Below are 27,989 nucleotides of genomic sequence, written 5' to 3'. Positions count from 1 at the left end.
AAAGTATCAATTGCCAAACTATGATTTATCTTTTTCCTCAGATCACCTCCTCCAAGCCCCACAACCCAAAGGAGGCCGACTCTAAGTGCTCCCCTCACGAGGCCTATGTCTGGCCGAGGTCCAGCTCCTGCCATTCCCTCTCCAGGCCCTCACTCAGGGGCTCCCCCAGTTCCATTCCGTCCAGGCCCATTACCTCCTTTTCCCAACAGCAGCGACTCATTTGGAGCTCCTCCGCAAGTTCCATCCCGGCCCACAAGGGCTCCACCCAGTGTTCCAAGGTAAGACACACCGCAGAAATGGATAGGGATGCTCCTTGGCTTTCTTCTCATAGTGTAACAGATAATATTTATTAGAAAAAAATAATAGAAAACATCTTACCATACATGTTTGCAGTGTTCACACTTGGAGGTAGGAACATAGGAAAATTGCTGAGCCAATTATACCATGTAAGCCCAACAATGTGATCATTAAAGTCTCTTGTTTACCAACTGGCACAAAGTAAATGGAACCAAAGGAAACTGGGTTCCAATGAATGACACCTTGGTAGCTGTTGGTAGAATTTGACCAAGGGCTTAGTCATGGCAGGGTTATGGCAAGCTATAAGCTTCATAGGTCATGGGAGTTTCACGCCTTCTCCATTACCAAAAAAAAAAAAAAAAAACCTAGAAAACCACTATCTTAAGGAATTTTATCCATTTGCCATTTACATCATGATCCTTAAACCCCAAATCACTAACTTTAATGTAAACTAAGTAAAATCAGCTGATTAATCTGTAATTGTTTTTTTAAAAAACTACATATAGAAAATTTTATTGTAGACATAGTGATAGATACGTGTACTCACCAACCATATATGAGATAGATCATTGTACATTTTGGTAGTATGTTTTGATATCTTTTTGGCGACACTGGGGTTTGAACTCAGGGCCTCACATTTTATTTTGACCTTCAGGTTGTTGGGGGTAATAGAGAAAGGAAGGGGAATCTTAATCTAATAGACAAAGGCCCTGCATGAATAGCAGGGGGATTGGAGTCGAAAGACCTGAGTTGTCCCAGGTCCTGGGCAACTTACTTATGTGAAACGGAGTTTCTCTGCTATAAAGCAGGGGGGAAAAAAAAATCAACATCAGGGGTTCTTCCCAGATCCTGTGAGATGAGGCATTTTAAAAAAGAGTTTGAGAAACTAAAGGCTATGGCTGTTAGTACTATTATCATCATTTTGACCCCAATCAAAAAGCTATATGCTCTGAATCCTGTTTGGGTTTTTTTCCTCTAAATTCAGTACACTTAGCTTATAATTCATTTGGAACTGAGATAAATTTGTAGCAATAATAGTCAATGCTAACATGCATTGTACTCTCAATATGTGTTAGACATTATCCTAGAAGTTATGCACATACATTTTTTTTAAAGTTCACGACAACCCAATGAGCTAGGTTATCATTCACATTTTACAGATAGGAACCCCTCAACCAGGCCCTAGTGGAGTTGGGCTGTTAGCCTAAGCAGTCTGACTCTGAAGCCCAGTCTCTCACCCAGGACACCAGGAGTTCTCAGCCTCGTCATGACTGGTTTTTTTGTGACTGGCTATCCTGTGCACTGTCAGATGCTTAGTGGTGTCCCATTAGATGTCAGTTGCAACCACTGAATAAAATCTTTAGAGACTGCCAATGTCCCTCAGGAAGAAAAACCCTCTCCACTTGGGATTCACTGCAATATTTAAAGTAATTCCCCTTCCACATCAAAAAACATGAATTTCATCATTGAAGACTATTATAAGTAAGATCAAGTTTATTGTTTTAGAGAACCTCAAATTGACTGGGAAAGTACCTTCCATGTGCCCTGAAGGTATGGAGGCCATCAGGAGAGAGAGGGATCGAGAAGGGGAAGGTGAGCGCCCACAGGGAACTTGAAATCTGCTGTATTGTCCGTTTAGCTATGAGAAGAAGCCAGAGTGAATGAGTGGCGCTGTCCTCAGGAATGAACGTGCATGTCTTGCCTGCTTGCTTGACTGCTTTACTTCTTGGTCTCAGATAAGCTAACTTGCCAGTACTCTTCAGAAAAATCAACTCTTGAATGTTAAACTTCTTTGTTAAGCAGGGTAGAGTTGCCTTGTTATTTCTGAGCTCACATGCAGAAGGCAGTCATGTGGGAATTAGCAGCCCAGGCTGAATGGCTCAGGAATGTGCAGCAGAGTAGGAAGTCATCAGACTTACGGAGACTGTTGGGGAAATTGTAGGACAACAGTTGTGCCATTCAAAATTTCTAGAATGCTCTCGAGTTAGAACCAGACTTAACTTGATCTGGCCTTGCACAGAGTCCCAAATCTAAAACAGAAATGAGAGGAAAGTTGGTTGTTTAGTGCTGAGTCCTCAAAATTCAGTGCCAGTTCAGCGCGCTGGGAGGGAAATCCCTGCGGCAGGGGTCACCTGAGAGAGAGAGCTAGAGACTGTCAGGATCCCTATGCCTATTAAAGTTCAGCTTTAGATGGAGAATTCTGACCACATAAAGTCTGTTTTTAATAAAAGCCAGCACAGGAATCCTACCAAATGCAAGCCAGAAATGGGGTTTAAGATTTCAAAAAAAAAAAAAGGAAGAGAGAATGAAGGAAGGAAGGAAAGAATGAAAGAAGGAACAAAAGAAAGCTCTTATTGAAATATCACATTGTTCTACTTATATATTCTCTATTAAAAAGTTAAAAAATTGAAATACCATTATCTATCATCTCCAGAAAAACAACCCCTAGCTTTCCAAGTAGGAAGTTTGATTTTTTTTCCAAGTTCTTTGCTTTCTTAAGGGACCTTTTTCTCTTTCATCTGAAAGCAGAAACTTATAACATGACAACACAGCACAAAGGGTGTCCAGCTGACTCCCTGGTGGGCTTTAATATTACAAAGGCAGTAACTGAACTTTTGGAGACAAGAGATTCTGCCACTTACCATGTGCCTGTGCACAGTTCTCTCCTGGGCTTTACGACTTTGTTAGAAAGTTATGATCTTGACTAGTTAGAGCACAGATACTTTTATTTTAACCCTATCCAAAGATAATCAAAGCCTTGCAATTGTACAAAACCCATGAGGTACTCTGCCTTCTTAAAAAATATTATTATTTTATCTTCCACTCCAACTAAAGGAAGAGAACAGAGAGAGGTGGTGGAGTCATTTTTGGCTCAGCTCTTCTCAGCTGCTCAAGCTGTTCTGGTTTATATGCATGGAGCCTTTTGGTGAGAAAGCAGGAAATATTGCAAGCTGCAGGCTTGTTTTAATTAATGACACCTGAGCTAGAGGACCGTCTTTATCCCAAAGAGACCCACTAGTCTGGATGCTTCTGTCAGTTGTAAGTTGAGTGTACACAAATCTGTGATTTGTGGAACATTTTCCATTGCTGGAATATGTGGATTGTCTCCTCCCCACTTAGAGCAAAAAAAATACCCTGTTTGAAAATCCACACCAGCCATCTTTTTGTTTAGTAGGATGATCTTAAGCAGACACCACTACCTCTTTAGAGTTCCTATTCTTTTAATTGAAGATTATAATCTTCTTCAGACATTAACTTTAGAGTTGATGTAGCTATTTTTAGTTACAGCTTCTTAAAATTAGTTTAATTGGAAATCTCAGCCTTTGACATTAACAGAACAAATTAACTGAAATCAGAGTGTGTTTTTCCTGGCAATAGCTGACTCTGGCATTATCTCATTCATTTGTCTTCTCCCCTTCCTTGGACAAAGCTATTTTGCAATGAATGGTTAAAAGGGGAAGAGGGTGGGAGGAAGGGTTTTTAGCCCAGAAAGAATAAACATCATTTACCTCATCACACAATCTTCCATTCAAAAAAATATTGAAAAATAGAAGTACTTTCTTTTAAGCCACCCTTATGCACCAAATCTGATGGTATCTTTAAAATGGCAAAACCAAATCATTCAAAAGGAGTTAGCTTTTACTCCAATACATTTACACAGTGAAAACTAAGAAGTTGGTCCACTGAAAGAGTCTCTGAGGAGCACCATAACGAAGCTGCTGTCCCACCTTGTGTGGACCGCCCCAGTGCAGCATCAAGACTACCTCGGCTCCTCACCTTCATCCACTCCATGCCTGACATGCTTTCCTTGACTTTACATGGCACTCATCAGACATCTCATCACAATTCCATATTTTTGGTAGTTTATGACTAAATCAACCATGCAAAAAGATTTAAATCCCTTTTCATAGAAAGACAATGTCTTTGCATTCTTTTCTTTACAAAAAAAGTCATTTAGTTCTCCTTATAATTTATTTTATTTTAAATGTTTAATCTTGATGATCTACAGTGCTCTCTTTTGCCTATTTTATATGTTGATATAATTGACAGTTAATACAGAATCCCTTTCACTTAGGCATAAGGTCTCCTTGTTTTGTTTCACCTTTTGTTCAGCCAGCCCCCTGAATTATGAGTCAGGACAAACCCATAATTCTTACAAGTGTGTCTTTGCATCCCTCACATCAAGGTTTGGTGCCGTGAAGGATGAAGCTGCCGAGCCTTGAAGTCATGGGCTAAGAGTACATGGAAATTAAGAAACCTGTATGACTAGCATGGGGCTCATTCCCATATAGTCATACACTGGAAACATCCTTGCTTATCTTCTTCTCAACAGCCCTCTAAAAGTATGACAGCTTAGCAGCTGGGTATCATTTGAACAAATGATGAACTTACCTTGTGATTTGTGATGTCAGCCATGAGCTTTCTGTTTTCCTTTACATCCTTCGTCCTTAAAGAACAAATAAAAAAATTATAATTAGATATTCTGATTTGCCAGGGAATAGTTTTTATTTTTAGCAACTAGATTTAAAAGTCAAGCAAAAAACTTTTGAGAAGCAGAATTGCTAAGAATACAAACAACTTTTGAGTTGTTCATTTTGATTCCTAGTATTTAAGGCATTTCACGAGGCAGCCATGTTATAAAATTTACAAAACCCCCAAACATAATTAATAATTTGTTGCAGATTTAACATGAGTTGTCATGACACTTAGTATACTTTAATGAAAATAGAATTTTGGCCACATGCTTTTCACTAAAGAAAATGTCCAACTTAATTTAAGTTCCTCAATTAAATATTCCACCAAAAGCCTCATTCCAATTCCATGATTCTAGCTGTAATGTAATATTTCACTGAAGAGAATCAATGGCTAATGTCAAAGTCTTACATTCTTTAGGTCCTGGTTTCAGTCTGGTTTAAGTGAAAGTAAAATTAGTTTGGTGGTTTTCCTTTTTGGATCTAGCAAACTTGAGTCTACTTTACACAAACATCTCCATCCCGCCACAGTTGAGATGACTGGCAGTCTGTTTAGGTGAAGCCCAGACTCAGAATATACGTGTCCTGAAGGTCAAAATTTGGGGACTTTGCAGAAGTGTCTAGTCTGCCTTTCTGTTTTCAATATGCCCCTTATCTTGATTTTCCATACATCCAATGTTTCAGGGGGGTAAAAAAAGAGGGAAAATAAGAAAGGATCTACATGAGACCAAGTACAAATAACATAAATGCTGCTGTTAGCCCAGCGGTCACTGACATTCAGTCATCCAAACAATTGCTTTCCCTAGCCCATGACAAATAATAGCAAATAGCTCTATCATTGTTCTCTTTGAGGTTCCAAATTACTAAGCTTCAACCAGTGCAGGGAAAGCCTTTCTCAGTTTCAGGGTACCCAGCTCTGCCCTGGGTTTCACCTGATTGATAGAGGAAGACAGCCAAGACAGGAGTCTGGCAAAAGAGCCACTAGCCAGTGAAAAAATGCACAGTTAATGATTATTCTTCTTCCTGTGGCCAGATAGCAGCAAATTGTCACCAGTTGAAATCTGCTGAATGTTCCTATATACAAGTTGATGTCAGCTCAAAGAAAGGGGAAAAAAAATCTACCCAAGATAAGCAGAACACACAGTCTTGTAGACATACACAAGCCAGTGCTTCAATTTTACAACTGTGTTTTTTTAATTCCCCTTACTGTAAGAAAAGAAAGATTTTACAGGGAAACCTTCACTTTCAGACACTTCTCATTAGATGGCATATTTTTTAATTACTTCAGAGGTTCATGGCACTTCCATGCCTACATTTTATGCAAGCAGCAAACTGTAAGAACAGGCTGCTGGGGGCTTTTTTCCTTCCCTCTGACTTATCAGCTATTATGAAAGATTAAAAGCAAAATTCAAATAATGCTTACTAGACTTGCTTTAGCTGCTAACAGCCAGGAAATTAAAAATGAAAATCTAAATGCTTCATCTTTTTGAGAAGGCACCTTAAATGCCTACCTCCAGCCATCTAAGGAAGGAGCTGGGGATTTAGCTGAAGGTTTGATGGCTTTTGTCTGCTTGTCATAACTTTATTGCTGCTTAAATGTAGAATTTTAAAATGCCCGACACTGACATCCTTGAGCTTACTCATGCCAACACATTGTAAGCATTGTCTGGGGAACCTCTGTATCTAAACAAATATTTACACCCTTTAGTTGCCAAATGAAGTCCATCTGGCTTACCAAATGCTGTTGCCAAAAGAATATCGCACTTGTGGTCTGGCCAGAATTTTCAGTGCTGGGGAAGGGAGCACTATTAGGAAGGCACTGGGTTTGAGAGAATCTGCCTGTCTGTGGATACTACATTACTAAAATATTTAGATGAAGTTTAGATCACATGGCAGCTCTGGCCAAAAATAGAATTTATTCAGAGGGCAAAGTCTAAAGCCACAAGGTACTCAGGCAGGCTTGTCGTGGCATGGTTGTTTCTTTTCCTTCTGGCTGCTCTTCAGGCATGGGAGCCACATGACAGGCAAAACCACAAATACCAAGTGTTCCAATTTCTTATTTTTAACTATTCCCATAAACACTAAGAAATGTTGACTCTTGTTTTCCAGTCAAAATTATCAGTTCACATGAATTGTAGAGCATATTCCACCCAAGAATCAGAAAAAAAATATTTAATCAAAATGGAAAGTAACAAAATTCTCAGTGGTTCATCATCAATGGCAGGGCAGGACCTCCTAACTTGAGTTGCTCAGAGACAGAATTCAAATCTTCATAAAGTCACCTCCCCAGCCCAGCTCTCCATCCCACAAGGAATTAGCTCAAACACAAGAAATAGGACAAGGTATAAATGCTCTTCTTACTGGTCTTATAGGAACTCAGTAAGTGGGCAGGTTAATAAGAGATTTATAAATAAGCTATCCCTTCCCTGATCTTTTGGTGGAAAGGCAAATGAACACACTGAGGGAATACAGTAAAGTGTAGCTAGCCACACCATAAGCATCCCAAGCACTGATGGTAATTCTGAAAACTAAGAGGGGGTAAGACAGCGTGCAAAAGCCTCAGATGGGTTTGAACATGACTCAGGAAATGGTCTTACCTTACACTCATGCCTCCACCATGTAAACATTACTTGCATTTCGTTTTAAATTTTCATAAGGTAACATCAGATTTATATATCATTTGCATACTTAAATGTAATATTATGTAGTATTCAATTTATCTCAGTGATTATTATATAGTTCATTTTAAACAAGACCGCATATGAGAGTAGGAGATAAGAAAGACTTTTAAAGGCATTTTATAGCCCATGGAATCTTTAATGAAGTCATTTCACTTAGGCATGGATATTTATTTAAGATGCATTCTGTATCATGTGTATGTTTTATATTGGGATTATTCTCAAGGCCAATTTTAAGAGTGAATGAAATTTTTCATTCAAGTAAATCATCCTGTAAGTATTGTGCTCAAGGGCCTATACCACAAAATCTGTCTACTGCTCTGCCATTAGAACTCCATTCATGAGGAAAAGCTATAAAAATTGAGCAAAGAATCTACTGGGTTTTTTTTTTAACCACTAGAATTTCTTTCTGCTTCTCGGTAGTGTTGGAAAATATTTTAATAACTAAAATAATAAAACTTCATGTGAGGCAAGTTCTACAGTATCTTAATTATTGCCTCTCTTGGGGTGGAAAAATTAAGGAAACATTAGGGAATGTGTTAACTAGAGAAACCATTGCAGTAATTTCCCTCCACATACCTAGGTCTGAAGTCAAAATAAATTCCATGCTCCACAAATTATTTTCATGAAAGCAGACTCACAGTTTTAACTCTAACAATACTAGCACTCAGAAAAAGCCTGTGACTCATCAGGAGGCTTTGATTAACTTATTTAAATGTTCTTATAGTTCAGTTTAGGAATCTAATGAAGGCTGTTGCTATAATTGCTTGATTTGTTTTAATATTTCCAACACTAATTTACTCCTTCACCATCTTAACATTTAATACCTGAAAGCCAGTATGTTGAAAGTTCATTTTAAAGAATGGTTTCCTTGAATAAACAAATTGAAATCGTGTTTCTCAGTTTTGCTTAAAACTTGGATGTATGATTAATTACATCTAAAAGATTTCCTTCTTTTTTTCTGTACCTACCCACACTCCACAAGTCTACTTGATATGTAGTGTTCATTTGAAGTCTTCTAGGTAACTGAACAACACATGAGGGTACTTCTGCTAATACCATTGCTACAATATTGTTCAAGTATCCTTTCCTACACAGCAAGGAATTTCAGTGAAATAGTCTAGAGAGTCACAAGGAAGCTTTGCGATTTATAAATACTTTCAGTCTCCGTAGACTATTTGCAGTTTTCAGTTGAAATGTTATTTTTGGCATTGAAGCTTACACGTTTCTGCTTTTCTCCCCTATAGATTTTATACCACTTATTAAAGTATTTTTTTAAGATGTAAAAACATGTAGCTAGAATAATGATAGCAGCACTGACTATTGTCTCCAATTGAGAAAGCAGTATTGAGTTCAAAAAGTAAGATTTTAGACTCTCTCTCCTTTCCACAATCTCATTGCACCCCTGTCATCCTGATTGCCTTTGTCTCTCAGGCTTTTCACCCAATCATACAGGGAAGTCTTCCTTCCTTATGCCACACACCTGCCTTCTAGCTGTGTTTGGCAAGCCAGCAGGATGAGGCAATAATCAGAAGGAAATGTTCTGGTTCTTTGGCCTCATCTATGTACAGCATTATTCAAAACAGTTCTCTGCGGGTGAGAACAAGGTTGCTTTGAGATGCCTTAGTCTAACATTCTGTAGGAGTCAGGAGGAAGAAAACTAGACATTTTTGATCCTTCTAGAATAATGGAAAGAGAAATGATATCTGCCCTGGCCCATCCTTTCAGAACTGTTTACAGGCCATCAGATATACATGGAAATAAGAGCCTTGCATTTATAAACATTTTGGCTTTACTTTCTCCAAGCCCGGCCATCTTCTTAAGCACTTCTCCACAGTCGTTACAACAGTGTTTTTCTAAGAACATATTTAGTGAACGATTTCTCCAGGACGATGGCAGTCTTTGTAAGACCGATGCCTGCGGGACATATGGTTTCCATAGATTTTCCGTCTAGACTGGCTTTATTTAGTGACTTTTGGTCTGACTTGGTCTAGTTAAAGTTTCTGAAGGAGCTTGTATAAAAATTTTAAATGTGGGCATACCATTAAGGTGTAAAACAAAAACGTTGACTTCTTATTGGCGAGACATTAAAAGGGATTGGTTAAAACTTTCCTTCAGGTTAAGTAATTCTGACCATCCTGTAGGCCCACTCATCCATTCTACCCCCACAACACTGTCTAAAATGGAGATTTACCCTGAAAAAAAACCCTGATAACTGCTAAATTCATATACTCCTCACTGGTTTTCTGAGTAAACACTTTGTGTTACAGTTGGGGGGTGTGTGTGTGTGTGTGTGTGTGTGTGTGTGGTGTTAGAAAGCTCGAATTCTTTCTGCAGAGTCTTTACATGGCCCAAGGGACCTATGATTTCTTGTTCTTTTAACACCAACTTTTACAAACACAGCATTTCTCTCATTTTAAAAAAGTGCCCAACAAGCCACAGAGTAAAAGAGACTTAACTGTTAGGAGCTTCGTAGTGCCTTCAACCAACAATGAAAATTCCATTTTAAAATGTGGTTTTTGAACCAGTGTCAAAGACTCATTTAGGAACGATATGATCCTTTCAGGAGAAAAGAATTACTTCTAGGCTTGCCCAGAAGTCAGCCTTTTGCTCCCTCTTTTGTGAGAGTGAATACTACAGACCTAGCCTGAGTTTAACTGCTTCAGAATGAGACTGAAACTTGTGGAGAGAGCAAACGTGGACCATTCTGTCCCCAGCAGTATCGTCACTTGGCTTCTCACTAAGCATTTAATTGGACTTAGTCACATATTTGTTCACTGACATGGTAGCTTGCGGGACACAGTGCCTCTCTGTTTTTCTGTTTGCTTTAATTTTTTTTTGGTTTTTAAACTTTGAGCTCTAAGGCATGTTAGAGCTCCTCCTGCTGGATCATCTTTTTAATTGTTGGGACTGTGATTAGTAAGTGGGGATTCTTTGTCTCCATTTTTGCCAATTGGACTTAGTGACAAGAAAAATATCATGTGATTTTAAATGGGCCTTTTAATTCACCAAATATCAAAGTCAGGTAGGAATTAAATGTTGGTGCTACACAATCTTCTCTAAACCTTGAAATTACTCAGGCTCTTTTTGTTATTATTCAAACAATTTTTTAAAAAAAGAATTGGAACCTCAACTTTTTTTTAAATCAGTATTTCTAGTTGTACAGTTACTCTCTCTGAGATAAGATTCTAAGTTATACCCATGCTTGAAAGGTGTTTTTACTCTCAGAAAGACATAAAAGCTCTTTTCCATCTTTATAAAGAAGGAATGAATTCTACAGTTTTATATAGAGATTTAAGTGTTGCCTTTCTCCTTCCTATCCTTGTTTTTCCCACTGACTTGAGATGGCGTAAGAGTGTATTCCCCAGAGGTGGAATCTTGAGACTTGTTACTTCTCAGCACCTCCTCTCGAGCCTCTCTTTTTTTCCTCAAATGGCAGATTTGGCTTTCCCCTCTCCTGGAGTCTGGGCAGGAGGAGGATAAGGGCATGGAGAAAAGGACAAAGGATGAGGAAAGGATCAGAAAATGTTTTACCCTGTCCACAATCAACAGGAGTAGATTTCTATGGCACATAAGTCCTTGGAGTCCTCCTTAGGGAATTGGGAGGGAAAAGGAAGGGGTTGCAGGGAGGGAGGGAGGGAGAGAGGGACAAAATCATTAGGACACTACTTAGTTCAATAGCCATATGCTTGTATTTCTCTTGAAAACACAAGTCCTCCTTCTCTGGAGTTTTCTTACACTGTATTCCACTTAATTTTCTGCAGAGAATGCATCTCTTTTACACCTTTCCTCTCTCTATCTGTTGTCAGTGATACAGTGCCCAGTCCAAAATGTAAAAAATTAATAATAATTTCAAAGGTAATGCCTTTTAGATATATTTTCATACAACTAAAAATCCTTTAATTTATCTATTTTTGTGATTTTATTGGGAGTTGGGACGAGACATTTGATATATGCAATAAAGACATCAAAGCTTGATTTTTCTAACTGGCAGTACTTTTTCTGGGTTTCTTTCCTTCACATATACCCTTTCTTATTCCTGAAATGCCACTCCCCTCAACTTTCCCTAGTTTCTGGAAGTGCTTTTAACTCTCTCTCTCCTTCCAATTCCAGGCTAGGACTCCAAGTGTCCATGCCACTTAGGAAGCACAATCCTATTTGAGCTCTTACCTACTGCTGTCACTGTTAACCTGTCCCCATCACAACCAGAAATCCTTCTGGACAGTGACAATCTTTATTTCCATATCTTCAGCTCTTAATGTAGTACCTTGTACACACACAGGACTTATTAAGGAAAAGAAAGAATATAAAATTAGTTCACTGGCAATAATTAATCAAAATTTATTATGAAATTAGCCCCAAACAGGGTATTTTATAAACCAATGTAAACACCCTTTCTCATTCTGTTCTACTGAGATATTGATTGAGTGAATGTTGTACAATTCTTTTCATAAATCATAAACTGAGCTGAGTTAATGTGGTTAAGTTGTCACTTAAGCTTCCTTTCTGCCACAGCCACACAAGTGGGTGTGTTGGTGCCATATTTATGGTGGAAATTCAAGTCAGATTTTTGGACAAGGTAAATAAAGTGTGGTAAGGCAGATTAAATTACCATTTATCCCAGAGACTAATTTATACAGGACGTTACATGTTTGCATCAAATAAAAATGGTGGACAATTTTCCCCTTATGTTCTTATTTCAAATTCCATTAATTAATTCATATTTTCCTGATGACATGCACTGTAAAATCATGGGTTCATTCTCACAGAGGGAAGAAATGCCAGCTCTAATATGTACCAAGCATCATTTGAGTGAATTTCTTAAACCCTTTAAATGGACTCCAAGTCCTATGTTCTTTCCAACATCTGCTACAAAATATTCTTGGACAGAATTGCCTTGGACAATATTCCTTAAGCCACAAAAGGCCAAAAATATGCTGGATAGAACCTTATAGTATTTCTGACAATATATTATAAGATAGTATATATTGTGTGGACAAAAGCCTGACCATTGTAGCATTTTTCTGAGCTTAGCTTTATGCTTTCTAGATAGAAACCCTATTTACTGAATAAAAGCCCAAAATGAGAAGCAAAGTATAACAACAATGTCAAAATCTAAAATATTGTGTCCTATAACCTGTTTTCTTAGTACAGACATTCAAAAGAGGAAATAAGAGACCCCAGCTCATAGTTAACCTTTCCATTTCATTCCTGCTGGACTTGCCCTTGGGTCCACTCACTCACATTCAGTAGGGGGTGCTGTAGAAAGCCAGGAGTTATCTCAGTTCCCAGGAGGTTTAGAATATTGTTCCCATAAGAAGATATGCATGCATACTTAAGACTTTTACAAAGGATGCAATGGTTAAATTAAGAAGATCATGGAGAAGTAAGGCATTTTGCTTCCTGAAATTCAGAAAAACAGTTTTCGTTTGCTTTTTTTGTCTGTTTTTTAAGAAACCCACCAGATATAGCCAAAAGGAAGGGATTGCCTTCCTTCTAGTGGTCTTTTGACAAAACTCTTCATGGGGAGAGGGGTGACTTATTAATTAGATTAAAAATTGGAACAAGTTGCTAACAGATTTTAGTGACTCTTAGAAACTTGGAATGAGCGGGGTACTGGTGGTTCATGCCTGAAATTCTAGCTAATCCAAAGGCAGAGACCAGGAGGATCATGGTTCAAAGCCAGGCTGGGCAAATAGTTTGTGAGACCCTGTCTTGATAATACCCAACACAAAACAGGGCTGGCAGAGTGACTCAAGTAATAGAGTGTCTGCCTAGTAAGCATGAAGCCTTGAGTTCAAACCCCAAAAGTACTGCCAAAAAGAAAAAAAGAAACCTGGGATGTATAACTCTCCAGTGATCCTAAATTCGTGGATATAATTAAATGTAAGTTGAATTTTGGAAACAGTTGTATTTTAGAGGCTCAATTATATTTAATAAGTAGAAACTTGTAGTAGAGAAGAACGCCAGTCCATGAACTTTTTTATGCAAACAACTTACTCTTAGATAGCTCTAGAAGTGTTAACCTTTGTGTATCTCTTGAGGAATTTCTTTTAATCTGGGCTCACCTAACTAATTAGGTTGGGCTTCAAACATATCCTCCTGAAAGATGAGACTTTGAAATGCATTTAGAGATGTTTACTTTCTATGCCACTTTCCTAAGCAAATATGAGCTTCCCTAAGCAAGTGACTATTCTGGTTGTGACTAACGAAAAAGCTACAGGAGTGCAAATAGTTCCATCTTTACAACATGAAGCTAAAACTGCTTTGATCTATGCTTAACTCTAATTCCCAAAAGTATCAAAGGATTTTTATGACTATTTCTTTAACTGTAAGGTTTTCCTAGCACTCTCCCTTTTTCTAGTCCATAGCCTTAACCACTCGGCCATGAATGCACTCTCCCTTTTTGTTTTACTTTATCTGGCAAGTAAATTAACTTGTTAATACAGCAAGGTCAAAATTATTTACTAGGCCTCAGAACAGTACTTCTCAAAGCGTAGTCCCAGGACCAGCAGCATCAGAGCTTGTTAGAAATGCCCTTCCCTATTAGCAGCTCTGGGTAGTACTCAAGAACCAGTATTTTAACAAGCCCTCCACCCTGGGGAATTTTGATGCATGTACAGTTTGAGGACCATTGCTTAGACTCTGCTAATAGAATTGCCCAGCAGAATGAATCCTAGACTATGAATCGTGTGATCTTGCTAGAAAAGGAAGGATATTGAGTTACATAGGCCCAGTCTGCCTCACACTCACCACATAATCCCCACATCTTATCCTAAGACAGCCACAGAAGGGCCAAGCCATTTCAGACATCCATGTCATGTTACCTGTAAGCAAAAAGCAAAATGCCAGAAGAACAGTAGTTTCCATACACACCCTACAAGCTAATGTACCAAAGAAGGGTGCCCTGTTGAAGTCTCCCCCTACCCCTGTTAAGATCAGCTTTACATCATGAACACTCAAGACCAGCTAGTCCAAAGAAGAGCAAATAAAATTTTAGTTCTTCTAGTCTTAAAAGATAATGAAGTGAGCGAGGAAAACAAATGATCCATTATACATCCTTTTCTCTTATCAGTAAAGCCAGTTGCTGCACCATAATTGCACCCATCCTGCGTGAGCATTTGATTTTCTTACAAAATTTGTCATTGTCCAAAATACTGTAAGTGGTCCATCCCTGCAGCTACAAATACAACTTCAAGTATTACATCGTTCCCTTTGATTTGGAAGCAGAAACATGGCTCTTCTATCATAACCATAAATCGCCCACACACACAACATAGTGTTTCAATAAATACTAAATGATACAAGATGCTCTATTTCAATATAATGGATTACTTAATGGAGCCCATCACTAAACAAAGCAATTGAGGAAGATTTGGCACAAAACAAATAACCTTGCTTTGCCCAAAACAAACTGTCTTGTGAGGTGAATGTCTTTGGAAATGCTTTGAATGGTTAGGAACTGGACCAATGAAATTACCTTGAACAGCAAACCTTAAATGTGTTTCTGGTGTTGCAGTTGGCAAATATCTTAGCATTTCCTGTTAAGAATATTCACCCCCAAGCAACTTAAATTCTCCTGACTTGCTTTCTAGTAGAGTTTTACATACAGATTGCTGTTTCTATTGTTTTAAAAGTAAAATAAAGCACATTTCTTCCAGAAGGTTTAGCAGGGGTCCCTTTAAGATTTTTACTTATTAAAAAGTGCATTTATGGGTTCCTTTAATCTGAAACTAGGCATATTTCAAACAGATCTTGATAATTTTGAGAGAACATTATGAAAATGTTATCTTTTACTCTTTAAGTCATCAATTCATCACACAGGTATACAGTGCTTTTTCAATGCAAGGCCGGAGGGACACCCATAAAGAACTTATAAGTGAATAGGTTTTCCTGATTTATTTATTTGGAAAAAATACTATGAACCAAAGACCATGCTGAGTTCTGGGATATGGTGATGAACAAGACAAACAGCAGAACTGGCACACAGCAGAGACATAGATCCTTCTAGTCTCTTCCCTCGTCTTCTTTCTGCAACTGCCCACTACTGTTATCCTTCCCTGTCCCACCAGCATGGTCCAAAGACAAATGAGAAAATTAATGAGAATTTCCTGTCCCATCAAAGTACTTAAATTTTTCTATTCTCCATCCCCACCCTTGAACTCTTTCCTCCAATTCTCATAATTTAATTTCTAGTTTCTTTACTCATTATAGAAATATATTCCCTTATGACTTCAAAGTTTGATATGCAGCATTTAAAAGCATGTTTTCACTTTATTTAACCATATTATATTTTCCAGCTTCTCCGAGTATATTCTCAGACAGGATTACAGAATTTTGCTCTATTATCCCAGTTAAAATGTAGTATTATAGTAAAACTATTTGTACATGTATTTATTCTACTCATCTGCCACTCTGAATAGACCCTGACTTCTTAAATATCATACAGCAAGAATCAGTCCACAAAGTACATGCTCAATAAATGATGCATGCAATATATAAATAGAAAGCCATCTAGCTGAGTCTCGTTTTCATAAATGAGAAAATGGAGAACTAGAGAGGTTTGGTGGGTTAATGACTATAAGCTCTATAAGTCAGAGCCAGAATCCACATTTGACTCCTGATCCAGGACTTTTTCTATGTAAACATATTGCTTATATTTAGCCTCAGACAAATGCCTTAAAAGAATTATATCTCTGACCACACTGGACCTGCTCACCTTGACCAAGAAGCTACTCTGTCCTGAAAAAGCATCTTTCTTTGCCACTTTTTAGTCATTCATTCATTTGTCCATTATCCAAATATTTAGGAGTATTTGCTCCCAATTTCCTTCATGGGGAACAGGAAATGTCTCTCTTTTTCTCTCCCCCCAACCTTGTCTATAATTTATCCTGTTATATTAAAATAAATCCTTGCTAAAACTTAAAAAAAACCATTTATCCACTACCCTTTAATCATATTGTACTAAATGCTGAATATCCATAATAAATTCAACATATGTTGTCTATGTTTTCAAGAAACCTTTAATCTAATGGGGAGTACAGTCAATAATGTGATGGGGGGGTAAGAAAATGACCTCTGGGATGATGTGGAAGGTCTGAGAGATAAACCAAAAATAAAAGAATCAGGAGTGACCCAATATGCATTCCTTTCTCATTTGGTTACAAGCCTTGGTTCAAGCTATCACACTTGCATAAAACAATTTCCAATCTGTCATGCTGTCTCCTGCCTCTTGGTGAGTTTGTAGCCTGAGATCCACTTTTTTCAAATAAAAGTCCTGAGTTACTGTTAAACGCTCTGGTAGACTTTCCCTCCTTTGAATCAAATTCTGGCCAACTTTCTAGTGCCCCCACCCCTCAACTGTCTAATTGCTAAGAATACATCTCCATAGGTTAGATGATTATTTGTCAAACTCCCTGAGGGCGTGGGGGGGGGCCTGTTATTTTAACTATTCAAACATCTACTAAAGGACTGAGTAAGTGCTTCATAGGTAGAATTTCCAAGAGTCTCAATCCCATATGTCACTTTTGCTATTTTCCCCACAGTCATGATTTCACGGTAAGACCAATGAATATCATAAGTACTTAAAAGTTGTTTCATACTTACACAAGTAATGTTCATTTATTCAGTTGACAAGCATTTACTAATTGGATGGTAAGCAGTGACCTAGGCAGTGTAGAAATATGAAACCCATTTCTAATCAGTAAAGATAAGCAAAAAAAAACCTAATTAAAATTCAGTGTGACTGAGATATATTGAAATACCATAGAAGCAAGCATATCAGGAGAGGGGAAAGTAGGCCAGTGAAGGATCCCCTGAGATGAGTCTGAAGGATGAACAAAAAGACATTGAGAAGATGATTGCATATAGCACCAAGCCAAACATTGCATAAAGCAAGTTAAGTAGGCATGACCTCTAGCTTCTAGAAATGTCATATCAAAGGAGAAAATGCTGCAGGTTCAAGATTCAGGACATAAGTTAAAGAAATATGGCCATTTTAAACAACAATGAACAACAACTAGCAAAAGAACAGATGTTTTTGCATGGTCATAAGAAGGTAATTATGTAAGGATTTTTTCCCAGTGGAGAATTGCCAAAAATTTTCAGGTGGTCACAATAACCTTTCTGCAATAAGAGAGTTGGTTAAATTAAACAACTAGCATTAATTGATTTCATTTTATTACTTACTGTGCCTAAAAAGTATCCCTTTTTAAAACTGAGTTCCTGCTTAATCATGAAGCTAGTTAGTATAGGACATTAAATTAGAATTTGTCTTCCTGAGAAAAAGTTTATGTTAAAGCCTCTTAGACACTTTTCAGGTACAGGAAGCAAAAGGAATTCTATGAATATCTATACAGTTGTATATAAGTAGCCAATGTCCTTAACATTAATCAAAAACCTCTTTATGTTTCCTTGACTATCTTATTTTACATATTTGTGATTTTTTGTTTATTGTTTTTGTTACCTGATCAGGAAGCAAACCTGGGCCTCATCAGTGACAGTGACAATCCTAACCACTAGGCAACAGGAATGTGATTGTAAACTAACATTCCATAATTGTTTTCTTCAACTCTTCTAACTTCTCATTCATTACCTGAGAATGGACATCCAATTTGATCAATTTTGTGTTTCTGATACTGAAGGAAATTCCATGACATGACTATAATTCCAAAAGCAATATCAAAAACAATCAACCAGAGCGTTTTGTCAAAAAGAAAGGTTTCAGTTTATAGAATCTGTTGAATGTTGAGGGTATAAAAATTACCCCAAGGTACTACATATGAAGTATGTACACACACAAATTCTCATTAACTCATTTAGGAAGTAAATATGGGATTTCAAGGAATAAATATTACTGATACCATTGAGATTCTCAAGTATAATAATGTTTAATTATCTTGAATATGCTTACTCAACACTCAGCTGTCAGAAACCACTGTTAAACCATCAGGTGATCAATACTACTACTAATAATAATAAGAATGAAATTTTAAGAATGTAAACTAGAGCTGCAGCTCATGTACCTTACCCAGGTAATTTACACTATTATAGAGAACTCTAGAAACCTGGATTTCTAGTTTCCTAGTGCTCTGAAAATTAGTAGCAAAATATAAAACAAATGGGAAAAAGCTATTGCTTAAAGGCAATGAGAAGTGATAACTAGCATCCTGACAAAGAGAAAAGGAGGAAGAAAACTTAACAGAAATAAAAATTCAAAAACCATACCTTGTCAGTTCCTAGAGTAGGCATAACACAGCACAGCACAGTCTTCATAACTATTATATTCTATTGGCTGAGATCAGGTGACTTTCAAAGGATTTCATAATTATATTAGCATTGGAAGGGATGACTTTGGCTTTGAGAAAGATTTGCTTATGAAAAATACCTATTTTTCAATGAAAACTGCTGGGTGGCTGAAAAGCGACAGAATTAAAAACATTACAGATTGTGACCACTCCTGCTGTCCAGCATTGCATGAGCATGTGCATGGTGGCTTTTCCTTCAGTGTTCTTGGGAACAACTCTCTGCTATTCTTGATTTTTTTTTACTTGTCTCTCTCTCTCTTTCTAGCCGGAGGCCACCCCCATCACCAACTCGTCCCACTATAATCCGCCCACTAGAATCCTCCCTGTTAGACTAAATGAAGTGCCTGCCATGGCTATTAATCACTAATGAATTACGTGAAAGCAACATATCTGATAACCATTGCAGTAAACCATGAGTAGTCGCATGTGTGGACATCGGTAGGCAAGTAACCGGTTTTACTAATGCATTCATCACTCATCTTCTTGGGTCATGGTATGTCAGACCTTTGCGGTTTGACTCTTGAAAACTGCTGACCCAATAGAGGCTTTGTATGTCATACTGACTAAGGTAGCTTGTAGAGCAGCCCTATACTTCGGGTACCTTTACCTACATTGACATATATTTGAAATTGCTTTGGACTAGTTTTCCAGGCTTTCCACCAGGGAGCTAATTAAACATAATTCTTAACAGATATGAGATAGTGAGCTTAGAGCTAAGCCATACATATTTCTTTTCCCACATTTTGTTTAGGATGGCAGAAATTCTATTGTCTATTATTAATGCTACCACCTACTCCATAATTAGATACTTAGCTCTTCTCTCCTTCACCCTTTATTTCATATGACTGCAGGAAGTGATTTTTTTAAAATTAGGATTCCATAAGAATAAAACTTTTCCAGAAGCACAAGGTCATTTGCAAAGGAAAAGTGTGCATTGTTTGCTCTAGAGAGTTTCTCCTCATTCCTGTGTTTTGCTTCACGCAAGAAGCATATGCAACAGTGAATAGAAGCTTGTTTTTCTAGAAATGGGTCGATAGCTTTGTGTAGAAGCTTGTTTTGTTGGAAATAAGTCAGTAGATTTGGGTAGTTTCAGAGTTCAAAGAAGCAAAATATCACATCTCTAAAAGTGTCTAGGAAAATATTGTTTCTTTATGCCCTTATGTGTTCACGTCCTGGTAGGGTAAGTGAAGGTTGACATGGAAAATGTTTAATTTTCCCAGTTGATCTAATTTTTTGGCATGATCAACTATAGTTTCATACTAACTCCAGTTTATTATTGTTATGGTTATTATTGTGGTTGGGGCAAAAAAAAAGTTCTTTCTGTGCTAATTTATAATTCCATTGTTTACATATAAACAATTACGTAAGAATCCCTTCAAAACAGGTTTATTGTAAATCTCTATCCATTCTAGACTTTCTTAAACCTTGAACTTACTATGAAATAATCACATCAAAAGACAGTATCTAGTATGGAAAGAAAAGTCAGTGGTGTCCTGGTTTAAGAGCATAGATCACACTTTTAAAAGATATGCTACTTCAGGGTCCCTATCCCATTCACTCAAGAAATTGCTTGGAGGCATTGAGATCCCAAGCAAATTTCCAATTTCTAAGGTTTCTAAAATCTGCAAGAGCAGTTTAGCCCAGAGGTTAATAGTTCAGTCACGAGGCTGAGGTTTAACTACCTTGGACCAGATGACTAACCTATAGGAAACAGCCAGGAGCCAAATGGATTTTTGTCTGCTAACTGTTCCCAGACAGCAGAGCAAGTATTCACTGAATCGTGGCATTCCTTGACATTATTTCATATTCTACAGAAGTGAACCAGGTTTTACTAACGGCAATGTCTCTCTTTTAAAGCAGCAAACATGATTTGTATGTTAACCTAACTTTAATTTCCTGTGTAGTTTATACCCAAAGCAGATACCCATAAAGCATGAAAAAAAAAAAAACCACTTAACCATTATTAAAAAGAGAACTTGCAAATTGAGTGGCATTGTATTGAACTTATTCTAAAGGGTTACAGCTAGCCCAGTTATACTTGGCAAAAGTTAGAGAACATAAGATTTACATGGAGGGCATTTCAACTTTTAATGTTACATGTGCTCATAGAAAGAACATTTCCACCTTAAGTTCTCTCATATCTTTTTGTCATTGGAAAATAATTAACTCTTTGTAAATGGAACCAATACATATTTCAGTTTGAAAATAGTGTCACAGCTAAATGGAAAAAATGTTAAGTAAACATTCATAGTAAAACAAATAGTCTACAGAGATCTTTTCATAAAAGTCCCTCTTTTTCAGATTCCCTTTGCTTCTTCCTTTGAATTGTCTAAAAGAGGCAGCTAATGAATTATATACTTCAGGGTCTGGCTTTGTGCTCACTGTGGTTTTGCATTTTGCTGTATTTCAGAAATTTCCTTCTGTTAGAGGAAACTATTGTGGACAACCACTGGTGTGTTCTCTGATCGTCACAAACCAATGTCAAAGAAAATTGGAGATTTTTTTGTTCCAACTTTCTTTCCACTGATCTTAGGCAGCCATAAACAATGGCATCTGTCATCTTTGGCTTTTCTTTTAGATTACAGTCCCAAAGATTCGCTGTCCCAATTGTGTCCCTTTGTGGTACGTTTTTGTTCTGTTTTACTCTCATGTTATGTGTAATAGAACCCAGCCTCCCACAGAATTTCAGCAGTGACATTCAAGAATATTTCCAGTTTGCAGCAGTTTGATTGAGAAGGGTTTGCATCCTGCTAAAATGAGATGCCAATAAAGTCTGAAGCCCTGGAATGTGCATAGTTTGAGGTGCAGCAAGCACATCAGGCCTTAAGAAAGGAATGCAGTTTAAAGTGCTTTCTGGTTCCCATTCCATTTCTAATCTCTTGTGCAACTTCCTCTTAGCTAATTGCTCTGATGCTGTCAACACAATAGATGTAGCTCCATCTTCTCTAGCATAATAAAAAAATTCAAAGTTTTTAGGATTTGAAATAACTGTACCAGTTACACAAGTAAATCTAGTCTTACTGTCACATGCTAAATTGTGCATGCACATTGACTAGTTGGATAACCATGGACTCAACTGTGGACCAATTAGTGACATAGTGTTGACTTAGAACAGATATATTGCATTTCCAAAATCATCTACCAAGAATACCTTTCTAAACATTGCTTTTAGATGTGTTTTCTAACATAGGAGAGCAGTAGGATCTGTTATTAGAAAATTCACTATTTGTTCAGATAAAAACGCATTCTATCCCCAAATACCATAAACCAGTTCCTGTGATATAACTATAAGCCCTCTGAATTTAAAAACTAGTCACATAGATTAATTTTGTGACTGTTTAGTATAGACTGTAGCCATAATTCTAAAATATAAAATGGGACCTAATACCAGTATGTGATAAATGACGTATTCTGTGTGTAAACACATTTTCTATGCATGTCTTCATGTATACAGTATATACATAGTAAGTGTGTTTTTGTAAGTATATTTTGTATCCCTTTGAGTAAGTAGCACCTGTCAAAATGCCATTGAGTATGATTGTATGTGCACATATATGTATGCGTGTGTGTGTGCAAATATCTATGTAAAGGTGCCCAGTATGTGTGAGTTTAAATATGTCTTATTAGCTGGGCTATTACAAGAGGTATACTGGAAGGATCTGCCAGAACATGTGATAACCATGGATGCTTCACTTCTCATAACACACATGTGGTATACAAAATTTCCTGGTTCCAGATTGTATTCACTCTGAGAGGCTTGACGCTCATAACAGCCATGAGAGCAAGGTAGAGTGATGTCCACGGGCATTTCTATCTAGACAGCACTGCTGTCTAAGAAGGAGTTATCTGTGGCAGTAGCTTGATAAAAAGTGTAAGATCTGGAAACTTTCCTTCAAGACCTCTACTTAGAATTACAAGTTATTTTTGTATTGCTGAGCTCATTCTTTAAAAGCTAAGTTGATCTATGTAATCATTTTTCTCTACAGTAAATATGAAAAGAGGCATTTAGAAACATAATAAAAGTGGTAGATTTTCATAAGTAAAAATACTTTAAATGCAGAGGAGAAGTTACTTAATTCTTTGGAGATAGGTTATCTACCTTTTCAGGTAAATATTTTTCATTTGGCAAAAGTGTAGTTATTTGCAATTGACTTAGAATTAAGAATAAAGCCTGACTAGGTTTCTGAACTTCTTAACTCAGTAAAGGAAGGTCACACCTGAGTCTCAAGCCATTTCACCTAGAGGACTACTAACTATGAGCTCAGAGTTAAATGTGAATGAAGCTAGACAAGTTCAGAGAAATAATGGATAGTTCATTCAGCCCTTTCTAAAGGGTTCAAATGTGTCTTCTAGATAATCTCAGTTTTCTGTCTAGTTGATAAGTTAAAAATGATGTGGTGCTCTGTATGTGAAACTCTAAAAATATTTTTGAAGTATATACATTGCTATTTATGTGTGTATATACCATATATACATATATGTAAGAATGTGTGAGAGCAAGAGAAGAAACTCAAGGAAGAATCTGTTTGTCTTAAGACCTGTTCATACTGGTATATTGGTTGAGAATTCTCACCACTGGTTTCACAGTAAGCTCAAACCATTAATTTCTTTTAGTCTTTACCCTTAAATTCCTTAAACTTTGTTCATTATGTAACATTTTTAAAATGACAAAAATCTCACTCCCCTCTAGCAATGTCTGCTATCAATCTGTAAAGTTATTTCTCCCAAACAGAAATCCCACAACTATTGACTTCATTTATGTTTTATTTCATATGTATAGCTTTTGTTTTGCTTGCTTGTCTAGTCCCTTCTCTCTCTCTCTCTCTTCTGAATCAAATTCCTCTTTTGCTTTTTTATGGAAGAATATATAAAAGCAAAAATCTTATCTTCTCTGTTGATTCTTTAATATGAGCCAGACTATTATCCACTGTCTTCATGGCACTTTTGGGATTTCTTAATGCTGGTATATGGACTCTCTGAATGGAATTTTGAAGTAAATTCTTCCTAAAACCTGAATCATTCTTGAAAGTCACATGTACCTATTGTGAAAATGTGAAGCTGTATTTCTGAACCTGAAATAAATTATAACATTTGAAGGACCCTCCTGTTCCTTACTCTTGTATATATTTGAGTCATGTGCATGCATATCAGTAACACCTGAGACATTTAAATTTTTAGAGCTCTTTTGCTCAAATTGGTCCAGAATTACCAAAGGAGAAAGATAACATTTTATACTTCTGTCATTAATTTAGGGAAGGAAAAGAATTTTAAAGAAACAAGTTAGGCAAATGAAAGGAAGGAAAGATGTTTTCCCTAACTTGAAGTAATTGTTGGAGTAAATTGAAGGACAAAAACCTTAGACAACTAGATGGTATGATGTGACATTTGCCAGGAGTACCATTGGAAAGAAAGCATTTGTGAAACACTCTGGGAGGTAGATGGAAGAATGATGCACTGCCCAAATATTAGTTAGCAGAGGCATTTCTTATAGAAAATAATTGAGTGCCTACCCAACAGCTGGCCTCTGTTATTTTCTCATTGAACACACAATAGGAGACATACCCTTCATTTTCCCTAGTACTAAGAAAATGTATGTGTGTTTAGTAATTACACACATCTTTGTCCTGATGGAGTTTCCAAAGAACAGAAAAGGGTTTTGATGATGGTCCCTTATCAATATGTATATAGACAGGCTGTGCTATCCAAATGTAGAAAGAGACAGGAGAAAAATATTGGTTTATTTTTCTTCCATGATGAGGATATGTTCTTCATTATGAAAAGAAGAACTGGACAGACTGCCATGTTAATGCACTATTTCCTGCTGTGATTTCCCTCTCATATCTATATATTTCCCATGAATGGAACACTCAGACCTTCAAAGGCAGCTTCCTACTGGAAGAGATCCTGCATGAGAATCATGCTACACACTTTTATTTCATTTGTTTTGTCTCAACTGCATGATCCTAAAGCAGATTAGTAACATACTCAGAATAGTTTCTAAGGAAAATTACCAAAAAACAAAGGACCTTACTGTAACTACTTGGCAAATTTCCATTTGTGTTTTTAAAATAATTCTGGCATCAGTATAAATTTCTGCTAAATTTGTTTTCAAACTTTTAGTCTTTCTGCTGGGACCTTTCAGCTTCATATTGAAAAATGTATTTTGTGTTCGGGTCAATCTAACAACTTGCACCCTCTTCAACACACCCCTGGCATTGCCTTGTTTCTGATCATTTATTGGTATTCTTTCACACTGTGGCAACCTTGTAATTGGAATACATGTAAGAGATAGGGGCTAAAATTACTACTTTAATTCAAAATTTCCCAAAGTATATTCCATAAGATTTTTAACAAGTCTACACACACATATACTCCAAGAGTTTTTGGTCACTATACCTTGGAAAATGATGACTAAAATGTTTTTTACTAGAAGAAAAGAAAATCAGATTGCATTGTAAATCTCTGAGAGGGGTAGTATCCAGAAGTTTCTCAGACTTTTCTAACAATGAAAGCTTTATTCATACATTATCTCACAAAATTAGTGTTCTGAGGCACATGCTTTAGGAAACACTGTCTTCAATGGCTTTAGAACAGAGGAAAAGTCATTCTGTGTGATTATCCCAGTACAGACTGTCACCAGCAAAAAAAGTTGGGTTATAAGATCGGGTGTAAGAGCTACAAGAGCTCCCAATTTAAGATAATAGTCCTGGAGCTCTAGTACTTCATCACAGTAGCATCTGAGTTCCCAGAAGGCAAATGGCATAGGTTCAGGAGGCATGGAAACACGTTAGAGGCACACATGCAAAGAGTCTTAATGAACCTCATGTAGAACTCGGATCATCTTCCTCCTTACTCTGTCTAGCCCACTCTCTGAAAAAGAGCTCTTTTGAATTAATTATATTATCCTCATGAGATTACTGTGAAGGAAGGGATCCAGGTTGATTTAAACTTAAAGATCATCTGAGAAGAATTTAGAACACTTATTCCTGTTACCTTTCATTCCTTTCTTCACTTTATCAAGCCTTAGAGCTCACCTTCTGCTCCGGAATATTAAGCTACCTAAATAATGAACAAAGAAAGCAAATAGCAAATGTTTTGCAACATTTTCACAGAAAAGAGAAAAAGCTCTAAGGTGAACAATCCCTCCCAGGGCTCCTGCTAGAGGGAGGTCACCATCTGTCTAAATTGCAGCATTGAGAAAGATCCAAGAGAATGTGGGTAATCCACATTCTTATTAAAATTGAATTTTTATAAATTATGCTCATGTTCTATATAGATGTTCCTTAATGTGTTGGCCAAACAACTCTTATGAAATTTTTCAGAGAGTTTAAGAAAATATAAACTGAATTATGATCTTGATTAGATATATCTGCTTGTCTGGTGAATACCAGTATGATGAGCTTTGAAATTTGCTAGTAACTAAGTATTCCAATTCAGTACTCCAAGTTTCATGTTGAGGCCATCAACAGCACAAGATAATACAGAGAAGTCTGAAAAAGAAATATCAAAAACCCTAACTGCTGAGATCCAGGGTAGAATGAACTCTAACCCAAAATATCACCATCGACAATGCTACTTTGGCAGAGGAAAGTTAGGTACAGGGTAAGTGATGATGAGAATTTGCTTTCTGGTGGGATGAATGTCATCCTAATGTTTGAAGCAAACATTCTAGCTGTCAGTGAAATATATTTCAAGACAAAGTTTCTGCTCTGTTTCTGGATTAGAACTCCACATCAGTTTCAACAGAAAAGTGTTTTGGCGTGTGCTCACAGAATGTCCCTCAGCACTGTAGAGTTGCTGTTCAATTTAATAGCTCACCTTCCCACCCTGCTGAGGTAATTAAAATGTTCTAAAGCCCCTTCAGAACTCAAAAACAGTTTCTGTTTGCTGGGCAGGTGATAAATCTCATTGAGCCTGACAGAAATTTAATTACAATTTCTTCATGAAAACACCAGGGATACCCATTTCTGGATCACACAAGCTAAAGACTTGCAGACCCCCCACAGTTGAAAGGTTAAGTACTAATAACAAGTTCTTCATTATTTAAATGATGGGAGGCCCCCTTAGTGTAGCCAGTTTAAATTGGACTGAAGAAAAATTCATCTTGGACTTTGGGGATGGTAAGATCATTTTTTAACCACTGCTCAGAAATAGCCCAGTTTCACTTCCTTAGCACCTCTCAGAAGATAAAAAAGAAGTTTTTGTTTTGTTTTTGGTTTTTATAGACCTCATTGCTCCACTCACTGAACTGCTACAAGATTGAGGTGGAAGTATGTTGTTTAACACCTGGATGAGTAGCCCAACTGAAGTCCAGCAGAGAGTAGGGTATGAGACAACTTCACAGTTCTCTGGTTTGCCATAATGTTGAGTTCATTGTTGATTTGGTTAGAGAGAGGAAATTAAAGTATAGGCTTCTGCTGGAAACCAATGAGTAAACTTTGTATGGTCTACTATTTGAGTACTTAGTACTCACTTCACAACCCATGGGCCTGACCAGAAACAAGCTATGCTAGAAATATGGAGAAATATCTAGCAAACCAACTTTCAATTACCCTGGATCCATTTCAAAATAAATCAGAATTTCAGTTGCACCTAGCTCTCAGACAGGAGGAAATCCAAAATCCTGAGGTCACCAAAGACCAGTCCTCATCTCCTAGTTTCCCGGGGCCTGATTCCAGGCTATCTCCCATGATGCAAATTCTTATTTACAAAACATATTCTGTAAGATTAACTCCTGTTGTTTTCTGTATCGTGATTACATTGCTCACTTAATCTCATGACACCTTCTAATTTCCCTCACTTTAAAAAAAATTAACCTACATATATACACACACATGCATATATATGTGTGTATAACTACACACATATATATGTATGCTGTACTGGGTTTTGAACTCAGGGCCTTGAGTTTGCTAAGTAGCATTCTATAACTTGAGCTATGTCCCTGTCCTCACCTGCCATATTTCTATATTAATTCCCTCCCCCTGACCCCCCACCATGGAGAGTTCACAACATTAAAATCTTTGGAAATAATTGAGTGTCTTAAAATCAGGGCTGGGAATCAAATGCACAAGTTATAAAGGTATGTGGCCCAGGTGCTTGTCCCAGTTCTCCTAAATATGATTGCAAGGATTTATAGTTCCATGACACAAAATAGTAAGATTTTTGAGTCGGCACAAAAGGCTCATGTCTAGCACATGCTGGTAGTCAAGGAGAGTCCTGGGAACTGCCAACTT

The 27,989-nt window shown here is 37.2% G+C and overlaps 1 protein-coding gene across 10 annotated transcripts in view; it reads left to right on the top strand.

Moving 5' to 3' along the window:
• Positions 1-27,989, top strand: part of Dnm3 (dynamin 3) — a 556,846-nt gene that overhangs the window by 528,537 nt on the left and 320 nt on the right. For 4 of the 10 annotated variants that reach the window (XM_074047469.1, XM_074047467.1, XM_074047474.1 and 1 more), the window contains 2 exons: positions 42-278; positions 19,019-23,853. In XM_074047469.1, the coding sequence (XP_073903570.1) occupies positions 42-278; positions 19,019-19,088 (307 nt within the window). In that variant the 3' untranslated portion in view covers positions 19,089-23,853. Of the gene's footprint in view, positions 1-41; positions 279-1,803; positions 1,891-4,483; positions 4,743-19,018; positions 23,854-27,989 lie in introns of those variants that run through there. The other 6 variants (XM_074047475.1, XM_074047472.1, XM_074047477.1 and 3 more) reach the window with 4 other exon arrangements.

The sequence above is a fragment of the Castor canadensis genome, chromosome 11 (genome assembly GCF_047511655.1).
Source record: "Castor canadensis chromosome 11, mCasCan1.hap1v2, whole genome shotgun sequence".
NCBI classification, from domain to species: Eukaryota; Metazoa; Chordata; class Mammalia; order Rodentia; family Castoridae; genus Castor; species Castor canadensis.
The sequence above is the reverse complement of the archived record's forward strand: the minus strand, read 5'-3'. Positions and strand labels throughout refer to the sequence as shown.